The sequence below is a fragment of the Chinchilla lanigera genome, unplaced genomic scaffold (assembly GCF_000276665.1).
Source record: "Chinchilla lanigera isolate Chin_1 unplaced genomic scaffold, ChiLan1.0 scaffold00004, whole genome shotgun sequence".
NCBI classification, from domain to species: Eukaryota; Metazoa; Chordata; class Mammalia; order Rodentia; family Chinchillidae; genus Chinchilla; species Chinchilla lanigera.
Genome location: NW_004955405.1, coordinates 5,743,893 through 5,756,886, shown reverse-complemented (window position 1 = coordinate 5,756,886; position 12,994 = coordinate 5,743,893). Strand labels below are relative to the sequence as shown.

Here is a 12,994-nt window from a genome sequence, read left to right as displayed (position 1 = left end):
AACTGTTCTGTTGCATTGCCTCCTCTCTGGTAAGTAGAACACTTAGTGTTTCAAAGGAAAGGACCCATTTTATAAAGCTAGAAGATGGTTCATAACTACAAGATGAAATCAAAGAAAACTCATGTAACCAGAAAGAATCTGGGAAATAACCATGTGCCTGAAGACAATCTGATATGGATTCTAGGTGTTATAAAATAAGTCATTAGGAGGCCTCTTCCTATTAGAAGAGCAAAAGGTACCCGAAAGCATGCTCCTGCCACAGGCTCTTATTCAACAAGTAGCAACGCACACATTTACTTTTGTCACACATCAAAATTTGTTCCTATAGAAAACTCTAGAAATAAATTACCTCTGTATAAACAAAACATAATATCCTCTTCATTCTCCTGCATAAAGTGTTTAGGGGGTATATTCCTGATCACAAAGTACATTAAGACAAAATTTTTACTTCTACATTATTTTATCCAAAAAACAAATTACCTTTAAATTCTTCTCATATGTCTTACCAAAAACATTAGCCTGAAATTCCAAAATGGGCCATTTCAAGAAATACTAGGGCTACTCTCCCACAAAGATTTATGGTTTGGTCTATGCTGCTAAGATATGATCTGTTTAACAGAGGTGAATTCCAGCACTCACACACACCAGATGCTATCATACGTTCAATACGTGCTGAGAAGAAACTGATGTTTCCCTGGCTACACACTTGCTTCCTGGAGAGTTGTTTGTAATTAGCACTAAGGGATAACATTTAAAACAAACCTGTAATGTGCTCAAACTATAGTTGTCTTAATTGAATGTGAATACATGAAATAATTTTTCACTTTGTAAGTCTTGTATTATAGTTTGCCTTAAACTACACAGAAATTACCATATTTGTAAACAGAGGGTTATTTCAGATAAATTTTCTATTAAGTTGAATGTAACGTACTTGTGTAATTTCTGTAAACATTTAAACTTACACCTATTTTTTAAAATTACAGAAATTTTTAAAAATTACAGAAATTTTGTAAGAGCCAAAGCAGAGTGCAAGGGTTTTATTTATTGCATTTTAAATGTTCATTTTAGAAAGTGATTATGAGACCTCAGCACATCCCCTCGCCAGCTGAGCAGGGGTCTCTTCTCCTCTATGCCAGCTCTGGGTTCCGGGCTCCCCGGGCATCTATGGTTTATCACCAAGCAGCTGCATTTGCTCTCATATGTGCACACTCTCTCCGCCTCAGGAGAAGCACATTTTCCTGGGGCATTCAGCTTTGCCGCAGAGCAAGCAAAGCAAACTGGTTTAGGCACAGGCTGTACAAGCTGGATGGAGTGTGCCGGTCTGCACCTCCCTTCCGTGTCTTTAGCATGAGGAGAGGCCTTAAAAGGTTGTGTGAGGTTCCGGTGGGTCAGTAACATAATACTTAGCATGATGCCCGGCTGACACTAATGATTTTAATTTCTCAATTTTCATTTATGCAGTCTGTTCTACTTCACCCATGTAGGAAATTCTTGTTTGCCCTTTCCTTTGTGTTGAAGTATCACAGTGGCTTCCCACCCCAGACAGAGCATGCCACTAGCTCGCTGTTTTATGACTGACCTTAGGACACTTAAAAACCTCACTCAGACATGAAGAGATGCTTCTGATCAGATACAGTGACACCTTGGCTGTCCAGTGACTGGCCAAGCTCGAACTTTCCACTACTCAAACGGCAAAGCTCAAAAAAATCTGCTTGGTGGTGGTAACTTTGCTCAGAAGCTGAACTGAAGCTCCAACTTGAGAAAATCTGTACAGGTCAGGAGTGAGTCACAAATTCCCCACACAAAGGGGGTCACTTCCTTCCAAGCTCTGCTCTCCGCAGACGACAGATAGTGCTTGAGTTAGTGCTTTCAAACCTCTGCCAATGTGCTTTATTTGTATTTACTTGCATAAAATATTATAACAATATTTTCAAAGAAAGTGACACCAGCAGTAAAGCCAAGAAGAAACTAAGAACCATGGAAGAATTAAACAAAGAAATCATTGCAAAATTTGTTAAAGTGCTGAAAAAATTAATTTGTAAGTGTAATTTTGGGACCTCAGAACCAATTATTTGATTTTCCATTTTTTATAGGAAAAATATGTTCAGTTTTCGAACTTTGCGGTGTTTGAACACAAATTTGGAACAAGTTGATTTTAACATGTAAGTTAATTACTTTGATGTTTCTCATACCCTAGTGCACATTTCTTAGAAGACAGAATTTTCTATACCCATTTCTGTACTCCTAATGTTTAACATGTTTTTTGAAAAAAAACTAAAAGAACAGTGAGTTTTTATGTGAATCCTATGAATCAATATTACATCATTTCTAGGCTATAGCAGGAAAAATTTTAGAAAATTTTATCAAAGCCAAGAAATTCCACTACATTTTGGGGGAGATTTATTCTCCTCAAGAAATAAAATGAATTGCAAAGGATCATTTCAATGCACCTATATAAGACTCAGGACTTACAGCCTATGACAACAAGTCATTCATTCTACGATGAGAACAAAGGGGGAAGGAAACATGGGCTGCCTTGGGTACAATAACTGCTGTTCTAAAGGAGAAGCACTTAACAGTGTGAGTTCTGAAATTAAAACCTTTAGACATCCTCTTCATCCTATCAATATATTGATATATGCTTTGACACAAATTACTCTAGGATAGATACAATGAAGCATTACATAGCAAATAGTCTATTTAGCCCCTTATAAGGTCTTTATTTTTAAAATTAATGTGGCCAAATGGTGGTTTTACAGATTAAAAACAACTTCTGAATAGTATTTAGGGGTGGGAACAAGCACTGCTTACGGAGCACAAGCTCTAGCAAGTGTGACTTCCTGGAGGGGTGAGGAGTCCAAGTATAAGCATCAGCACAGGGAACACACAACACACAAGTGTCCTGTGGACTCTTGCTCAAGTCTTTGAATGACAGATTCTGTCATCTTATGGCACCCGCTGCCTCAGCAGTGCCATGTGACACAGGCAGACTCTTTGGGGAAGACAATGAAGAGATTCAAGAAGCAGAACAGAGGAGGAGTCCTATTGGGGAGACTCAGGGAAAGACAATGACTCCAGGGCTTATTTGCACTATGCCTAAGCTTTCCCAGCCTGGAAGCCTTCCTGGCCTTACCTCTGTTTTTCAGTGGAGGCAGCGTAGGGTGTAGGTCTTTATTACATTCATTCTTTTCTGTGCAGCATTCAATGGATCTTCTTTGATGAGGAATGGGAGTGTCCTAAAATTGAACCCACACAACTATTATCAAGTTTATTCTGTTTCAATGTCATATTGTCTAAAAAGTAAAACAATTATCATTACAAAACATATATGAACTATAGTACAGATGTAATGCAATCCTGATCAAAATACCATTAGCATATCTCACAGAACTAGAGAAAACATTCCTAAAATTCATCTGGAATCAGACATACAATAGCAAAGGCAATTCTGGTCAACAAAGGCAAGGCAGGAGGCATCACAATCCCTGACTTAAAATTATATTACAAAGCCACTGTGATAAAATCAGCATGGTACTGGCAACATAACAGTTCTGAGGATCAGTGGAACAGATTACAAGATGCAGACACAACTACAAACACACTCAACCACCTTATCTTTGACAAAGGGGCCAGACATGTTCACTAGAAGAAAGCCTCTTTAATAAATGGCACTAGAAAAACTGGCTTTTCACATGCCAAAAACTAAAACTAGACTCATGTCTATGACCATGCACTAAACTAAAGTCAAAATGGATTAAAGATCTAAATATTAAAGTAGAAACACTAGATCTCCTGGAAGAGAAGGTAGGTAGAAGTCTTGAAAACCTAGGGTAGGCAGAGAGTTCATGAACAAAAGCCAGAAACGCTTCAAAAAAATCAACCCCTAGGATCTCATCTTATTAAAAAGTTTTTGCACATCAAAAGGAATCTGAGCGAAAAGAAACCCATGAACTGGGAAAAAAATTTAGCGAACTGCCCCTCTGACAAAGGACTTTATCTAGAACATATTAAAAAATTTTAAAAAATCAGGCCCCTAAAATTCAAAGACCCAATCAAAAAATGGGCATCTGAGATGAATAAACACTTCCCAGATGAAGAAATACAAATGGCAAATAAATATATGAAAAAATGTTCAATATCATTGATCATCCAAGAAATGCAAATTAAAACAACACTGAGATTCCATCTCACCCCAGAAAGAATGGCTATCATCAAGAAATCAACCAATACTGTGGGGAAAAAGGAACCCTTCTCCACTGTTGGTAGGAGTGTAGACTGGTGCAACCACTATGGAAATCAGTGTGGAGATTCCTCAAAAAACTAGGATTAGAGGTCCCATTCGACCCATCTAGTTCCCTTCTGTGTATTTTTCCAGAAGAACTGAAAGCATCATATCACAGCGATATATGTGTACACATGTTTATAGCAGCATAATTTGTAATAGCTAAATCTTGGAAACAACCCATATGTCCATGAACTGAGGAATGTATAAAAGAGATGTGGTATTTTTATACAATGGAGTACTACTCAGCTATAAAAAAGAGACAAACTTAAGGCTTTTACAGGTAAATGGATGCAACTAGAGACCATACTCATAAGTGAAATAAATCAGAATTGCATCTGTAAACATTGTATTGTCTCCCTAGTGTAAGAAACGGAAAGAGTAAATAAGATCCAGAAGGTATAATAGATATAGTGAAAGGGAAAGAAACTGCTCAAAAGGAAAGCACAACTGGGATGGGGGAAAAGAGAAAAGAAGAAAGGGGAAAAAACATATGTATATATACACAAGAAAGCTAACATAATTGCACTACTAATTTCTATTAGTTCATTGAAAGGAACAGTTAGTGATTAAATTGTTTGATCAATTTTGCATACGTATACCTGGTAACCTGAGCAACTACTTTGAAGATAACAATGTGCAATATAATAACCACTGTTAATTTCCTGTCATCTTGTTTTGAAATTCTGTATCTTTTTTTTTGTTTCTTTAAAATAAAAAAAGAAAACATATATGAAATTCTAATAATTTTTTATATCTTGAAAATGTTACTTGCTATCAGGTAATTTATTTGAAGTTATCCTGCACTATCTTCTTAAAACTTTTGCATTTCAACAAAATTACAATTACATCTATAATAATTAGTATACATACACTGCAGAGGAAGTCTTGGCTCAATGCAATAATCTAATGAGACACTAAGTAAGAAATTAACAGCAGAAACAAAAAGAATATTAGATTTCAAAATGAAAGGAGAAATGGCCTAGTGAGAATTTTCAGTTATTTTCTAAAGTACTAAAAATGAGCTAGCCATGAAAAACAACTGTTTTGTCTCACGGACATCTTGCTGGAAATGTAACCAATGCACGGGTACAGGGTAAAATCAAGTCATCTTCCTTACCCGACACTGAAAATCTGAGCCTTCTAGTCCTAGACATCCAGAAGTGACCACAGGCATCCCAGAGTCGTCCTCCTCGATCATGGTGAAACAGTATCCGTCTGTGCTGAAGCCCGAACAGGCAAGGTCAGGGGAGTGAGAGAGAGCGAATGAGTAGGTCAGGATGTGTACTTTGGTCTCAACGCAAATAGGGAGAAAACAAGTCACCAGTATGAGCTACAAATTGTTCAGATAATCTGAAAACTTCCCCTTAGGAAAGTGGACTTAACTGTCTTCAAAACGTCTGTTATACCTGATCTACCTAGAAATTTGTGAGACGGGAAGAATCAAAATTTCCATTAGGAATTGCCATGAATCACATATATCCCACTTACTGAACTGACTTTAGCCCTTCCCAGTAGAAATTTCTCCAGACAAAGCCATAGCAAACAGCTCCGAGGAAAGCAGTGCTAGCCTCAACTTCTGTGTGAGGAAACTGAGGCCCAGAGAGCGTGCGTACTTTCCCAAGAAGGCACAGTGAGGCAGAGAGGCCAGGGCTGGCCACATATAGGTGCATGCTGATGCTGGCTCTGCTCATCTGAGCTAGTGAAGTATACTCATTCCTACTCAACACAACAGCTAAAGGCCGGGAAGGAGCTGAGTCAGTGGGGTAAACTGAGCCACAAAGATGGTGCACCTGCTTCCTCGGTTCTTGGGTTGCCCTGCACAGGAAGAGAAGAAGCTTTGCTCTGAGCCATCTGGGCTTGACCCAGGAGCGGCCATGGAGGCACAACGCAAGTTGTTCTGACACAATAATGGAAACAAATGCTTTCTATATTTTGTATGTTTTCCTGGATTTATGCTCCCTTTTTCTATGTCATTTAGTCCTCTGAACAAGAAGAAGATAGTAACATTTCTACTTTACAGATGGAAAAACTGAGAAAGTGATCACTGTATGCAAAGTCAAAAATAATTACACTAAAGCAGAGATGGTAAGCCTTTGAGCGACAAGTGCTCAAACTGCAACCCAAAGCCCACTAAAACCCATTTATCTATCGCAAAGTGCCAACACAGCAGTTCAACCTGGACACTGACATTTGAGCTTAGAAAAAATTCATACATTAATATCTTTTGATTTAAAAGAAAAACAAGTAACATACATGCCGTAGGTTTGCCACTACTGCACTAAGGTATGTACCAATTTCCCCGAACTGTAGTTATTATGCATTGTAAACATGTAAGAATAAAAATTTAAAAAACAGTTACACAATGAGGCTTTGAATCAAGGTCTTCTTACTTCATTCCCACAAGAACTGGAAGTACATGTTTAGGGTAATGAATGCCAGCGGACTCCTAATAATACACCAGTACTGCAAGTCCTCAGAAATAAACTACTAAACTATATGATCATCCATTTCTCACTCATATGCATGCGTGGCGTTCAAGACAGACAGGACAATGTAACACAGGAAGACGGCTCTGAGAATGGTATTAGCCATGACTTGCACGCCTGTCTGCTCTGCCTTAGCAGCAGCAGCACTCTGCCATGCATTAGCCCTTCACTTAACATCAACACCCTTAGAGTTGTTTACGGGTTTCTATGCCTTGAGTGAGCCAAATGCCTCAGTTTACAAGAAACAGTAAAGCAAAGTTCAAACGTACCAACGAATAGCGAGGAAGAGCCCATGATAAATCACTTTGTTAGATGAAGGTCAAGTGCATGAATATTGCTGTAAAAGAAAGACTGCCTCTGAACAGCCCACGCTGTGAACTGTCTGGGGTGTTTCAATAAATTTATTGAAAGTTTCATGAAAATGTGAAGCATATAAATGTTAAAGACAATAAATATACCTATTTCTCAGAAATTTAAATAACATGAATAAGTAATACTCGTGTGATTTTAAAATTGGTTTCCTATACATTTAAACTACATATGTAACTTCCGTAACTTATGATCAAAAAAGTATGATGAATGTTTAAAAATTGTCTAATATTGATTACAGTAAAAGACACATCACCATTAATCCCACTCCAAATATTCTCCCTTACTTCAAACACACTCATCCCACCACCCTTGCCACTTTCTGAAGCAGTCCTCTTTTGTGTCCCTCATTTGCACACTATCATGGCCATCTAGATGTCCTGATGCCCTCAGCTGACTCACAATGTTTACCTCTAGTGGTCATTTTGACTTTGAGGATGAGCCAGAAGTCACCTGGTGCTGGGCCTGGTGAGCAAGGTGGACGCAGGCGCACCTCGCTCTTGAGAGCTTCCCTTCTCTTTGCATAGTACTGGGCAGCTGCAGTCATTGCTTTTTTTCTGACCTCTCAAGAGACACTCATAAAAGAGAATTACTCCAGAAAGTGGCTAGAAAGATGGGAAAAGTGTGTTTGAAATGAGGGGGAGTCCTTTGGGAGAATTAATGGCAATGTTTCTTTTACTGTGATAAAATTTTCAAAAATTTAAACATTTTGATCATACCTTATATATTTCTGATCAAAGGCAAGATCAGAAATTACCAGGAATAAGTCACCCTAATGTTCTGACATTCTAAATACACAGGGGCTTGTGCAGCCAATATGCAGATTAAATCTCAAGGCTACTTCCTACTTTTTATGAGTTTTTGCTTACTCAAAATCTAGATAATTTACACAAATCAAGAAAGGAATGAGGAAAATATAGGAAAGCTGTTAGTAAGTTAATGTTATAATGTCCTGGGAAACATAAACATCAGGTAAAGTATATTCGAGCTTTAAAAATTCACTCCTCTGTTTCCAAAGAGGGAGAAAGCAAAACTATAAAAAAGTGAAAGTGAGAAAGAGGGATCTTAGAGAAAAGAATCAATGTTCCATTCATCACAAATTCATAAAGGAATCAAATATTTAGTTCAAGAAATATTCAACTAAGTATTGCTGAGAAAGCCATTTCTGTGCATATTATTGTCAATATGGCAAAAGTAATGTATAAGCTTTATTCATCTCTGAAGTTGCTATCTAACAAGGGAAATCAGCTGGAAACTTGCAGTATATTTATGGAGCTGAAGGATTACTTATGAGCTTTCATCCCTCAAGCAAGCACAAATGTAAACAAAACTAAGCTCTAGAGTCAAAACTGACGACCTCTGCTCACCACAAAGATCCTACTGCTGGATGTCATGAAGGGAAATCAGTTCCTACTGCTGGCTTATTTGAGTATTTCACTGCCTAGGTGCCATATTTAACTTAGTTTTATATAAATAGATTATTACTCCATCCTCCCTACAGTGCTGAAAGTGTTTAGAAATGAATAATCAAAAAGAAAACTAAATTAGAAAGAATTTTTAAAAAAATTGGAAGTAGTGAAATGTACACATAAGCATATGCTAACTCACTGAACTAGAGTAATGATCATGAACAGAGAGAGGGAGAGAGAACTGATCTCAACATTCCCAGAATGCTGTCCCGGTGTCACAGGCAGAGAAAAGTGATTAGAATGGAACAACAGTTGAATGCATACTACATACTCAGTCATCAATGCTGAATGCCTCTTGACATGACTTTAACTTATAAAACACAAAGCACTTCAGAACTTAAGGGTTACATGAGGTAAAAAAAGTGATAACACAACTTTTGTTATAACCCTTGGGTGCTTCCACAGATTCTTAAATTTTCCAAGTATTCCAAAGGCAAAGGAGTTTCTGGAACATCCAGAACAATCATTGGGTACTAACTACCTCAAGATTTTCAGTGTGACCAGGTGAACACACCCATCAAGAAAGGACTCTTCCTGCTCGGAGCCCTGAAAGGCCCAAGGGACACCATTTTTAAGTATGCAGCTACACTTCTAGAGACCACAAGGTGTGTCTATCTCCCCTCATTTCTCATCCAGTGGGTCATAAACAGCTTTCTAAAATGCACCTCTTCCCTACATTATTATAGATGGTAAGACATCAATTTCACAGGGTCCCTGAAACTGTGCTGCTAGTATCTTTACTCAGCATAAGCACAGCATTGCAAGGCATGTCCAAGCTTTGGCCCCTTTAACTCTCTTCTTCCGCTAAGGTCTCATGTTTATTGCAAACCCCAGGCTTGTTCACAAACAGCCATCATGGGTAAGAAGGAACTATTTCTGAACAATCCCACTAGGCTAAATCTTTATATAGATTAAATTAACTATAAAATAATTATCAAAGATCTCATCTGCTTTGTTCAATTAGATAACAGAAAATTTTAAAGCATTATTTTAAATTTGCTGTCAATCAAAGTTAATCACATAAGTGAGTATCTGCTCAATGTCATCTGCCTGCAAGTATTAACAGTTCTCCTGACTGATCAATATTTATTCATTTTTTTCCTCCCATATGTAACAAGTACTAGAATTCTTAATTTTTTAAACTTAATTTTCACTCGGATTGGATTTTTAAATGCTGGTTGATTTTAAGTCATTTGTTAACAAACATTTATCAGGTCTTCTAAAATATCTATTTTGCAACCAAGGAAATAAAATTTTCAGAATTTTCTGTCACAGGTAAACTCAGTGATATGCAAAGTTTGTAGAGCTGCTGTTTAAGACATGTGTTCTTTAGTCAGCTGAGTGCCACGGCTCCATCTCCAGGAGCTCATTTTACATTTGAGGAGCCCAGTAGGACTCAGGTAGATAGAAGTGCTGAGAACACCAAGGAAACGGGCTGCGGCCTTCCCTTTGGAGGAGCTCCTAGTCTACGAAGGTCACCGATCCTCCAAGAGAAACAGCTGCCCAACTTCAAGCAGTAAGAGTAGAAACTGAAAGCTACGTAAATGTTTCCTGCCAACTGGAAAATAAGCAAAGAGTGGCGATTACCAAAGTAATAGGACCTTAAGGTTTTTGGTTTTTGTTTTCTTTCTTAGATGAATGGATTCCATAGGGTTGGAAGGAAATAGAATAAAATGGTTCTGGTTCTACGCATCCTTCTTTGGCTTTCCCTCTGAGGGTCCCTCTATTTAAAGGTAAGGTTACAACATCAATGACAAGATCCCAATGTGAGAGTTACCTACTTTTTCAGAGCCTTCTAGAAGGTCTTCCCTTCTCATCTCTAACACAAACCCATTTTCTACAGCAGCAGTGGTGAACCTATGACACCTGTGCTGCAGCAGTCTGTGTGTATGACTGAGACCCCTAGAGGGTTCATCATCATGGCTCTACAGTGTACAGACCTTCTACTGTCCTCTGCTCAACAATCTTCAGTGGTTCTCCATGTGTGACCTCGAAGAGCCCTGTGTTACTCATTTAAGTTCCAATGACAAATTGGGCCCATTTAACATTTGCAATTCTGACTAGTGAGAGGCACAAAGGGAGAGTAATTTTTTTATAAAAGACCTCACCAGTTAATTTGTCGTCATAGACTTTTACAACTAAATTGCAAGTTCTAATGAAGGACCCACCATTCTCCTAAGAACAATTATTTGAAATCAGCATCTTCTCCTGGGGAAATAAAGAATTGTAAAGCTCGATGTTCAGATAGCCTGGGCAACAGTGGCAAAACTTGAATGGCTTATAGTGGTATTCATCATGCGGGGGAGAGAGATATAGAAGACAACCAAGCAAAACACAATTTACGAAAACGTAGGTCAGGAGTACCCGTCTGAGAATCCACAGCACTGGGCTCAGCGAGGTGAAAAGGCCTGGATTAACGCTAACTGTGAAGAGTCCATCAGCCCCTCGGCTTTCTTTCCCTTCTGCCCGAGACCCCTCATGACCCACAGGTGGAGACCGCAGACCGCTTGTCACTGGTCCGTGAGGAGGTTAAAACAAAAACTGAAACTTAAGTAGCACATTGAGAGGGTGGATATTTCATGTGTGCTACAGCTAAATAACAGAAAATAGGGAAAACAAGCATGTAATATGAAAATTTTTCCATTTATGTTGTCATAATTCACTTTTACTGTGCTTTACAAAAGTATCAGTGTACAGCTGTCGGGGGTTAGAGAGAGCTTGAGAAACACTGCTCTGGGGACACAGGTCCGCGTGTGGGCACAGGAACAGAGTGCAAAAGTCTCGCCTATGACCCCACAGGGCTGATCTCAGCTCAAAGAGCGCTCTCCTGAGGCAACGCCTCACTAGCAAACGAGGTGCACTTTCAACTCCAGTCACTGTCGCTCCTCTCCTCTGAGAACCAGGTCTGGGTGGCTGCTGGCCAAGAACTCGTGACTTTGGAATCTTGGCCACAATACTTTCATCAGATCATCACACCTCAGATTTCTGAGAAACCTGTACAGGCCTCCGATTTCTCACATGCAAAATATAATGCTCTGTTCTCTACAGGAATACTGCGGCAATTAACGGTAGATGAAATTACACGTGGTGATATTTATAAACATTTCAGTAAATATTAATTTTCTGTTTATGTCTACAGCTTAGTCCATCTGTGTCAGTTGTAATAGTGCAGCCCTGTTCTTTTCAGATGTGTCATTGTTACTGTTGCTGATTTTGTGTCTTTGGGTTTTTTTCCCATTTGTTACCATAAATCAATCAGTGACAACCATAATAATCGAAGTCCATCTCAGTCTGGCTTCCATCACCACTACACTGAGTATCTCTAGACTGCTCTCGCTAACATCGTGTTGTCTGGTCCACTGGGCCTCCGTGACACAGCCTCTTGGTCTCCTGGAATGTCCTTCATGCAGCATTAAAGTTTCCAGGCTCACTTCTGTCCCGGGAGATGCTCTCCACTCCTGACCCTAAGTCTTCAAGCTTCTCTGTATAAACGACTTCCTCTTGGCTCTGAGCTCGACTTCATCTTTTCAGTTGCTTCAGGCAGTGCTGGGGGACAGGATCTGCAGGGTTGTGTGAGTTCAGTTTCTCACTCTCCTGCGAGCAAGGACAAGGCTTGCGCACTGCAGGTCTGAGGGAAAGAAGACCACGCTGGCTGCGCTGGCCCAGAAACCTCCAAGGACGGGTCAGGTGTGGGCCCACGGGCCTCTGCAATTCTAAGGTCACGTGCCCACATGACAACGTTCTGGCTACTTTGTACTCTCTGCTGAACGCCCAACGAACACAGATCTGTGTCCTTCCTACCACTGTACCCTTTGACATCTTCACTCAGAAGTGTCCAAATTTTCAAATGCGGCATGCCCACGCTGGAACTTCATTCTCTTCCTCCATCCAACTGTACAAAAAGGCTCCGCTGTGCATCTAAATCTACGTCCAGGATCCTGGAAGGCCTCTCACAGGTCCCCTCCCACATCCAATCCATTGCCCAGGGCTCCACCTTCTAAACAGTTCTCAGATACACCCAACTCTCCTACACAGGGACCTTCCAGCTCCAGGCCACTTCCTCTCACATGAATTACCCTAATGAATCCACTTTTCAAATGCTCAGACCTAACTCTTTTGTGCACTTTCGTCTGCTTCTCATACATTCAATATTCTGTAGCAAAGAAATTTTTTTAAAAGAAAAATCACTAAACAAGATTTTCTTCTTTAAAATAAAATAAAAAGCAAAATCAAATGACATCATTCGCAGCTGCCACTCCTGCTGAAGCACCTCCTTCCTGCCTTGCCTGTGCTCTTGGGTACACAACTCACAATCCTAACACCCATACAAGACACAGTGGTCGTTCCCTGCTCAGCCTCCCTGTGCTCTGGGACACTAGTCTGCT

At 39.5% G+C, this 12,994-nt stretch overlaps 1 protein-coding gene across 9 annotated transcripts in view; it reads right to left on the bottom strand.

The window, feature by feature from the left end:
- Nucleotides 1–12,994, bottom strand: part of Bmpr1b (bone morphogenetic protein receptor, type IB) — a 376,760-nt gene that overhangs the window by 28,044 nt on the left and 335,722 nt on the right. For 8 of the 9 annotated variants that reach the window (XM_013517414.1, XM_013517415.1, XM_013517436.1 and 5 more), the window contains 2 exons: nt 5,403–5,505; nt 3,134–3,236 (listed from right to left, as the gene is read on the bottom strand). In XM_013517414.1, the coding sequence (XP_013372868.1) occupies nt 3,134–3,236; nt 5,403–5,505 (206 nt within the window). The remainder of the gene's footprint in view (nt 1–3,133; nt 3,237–5,402; nt 5,506–12,994) is intronic. The other variant, XM_013517437.1, reaches the window with a different exon arrangement.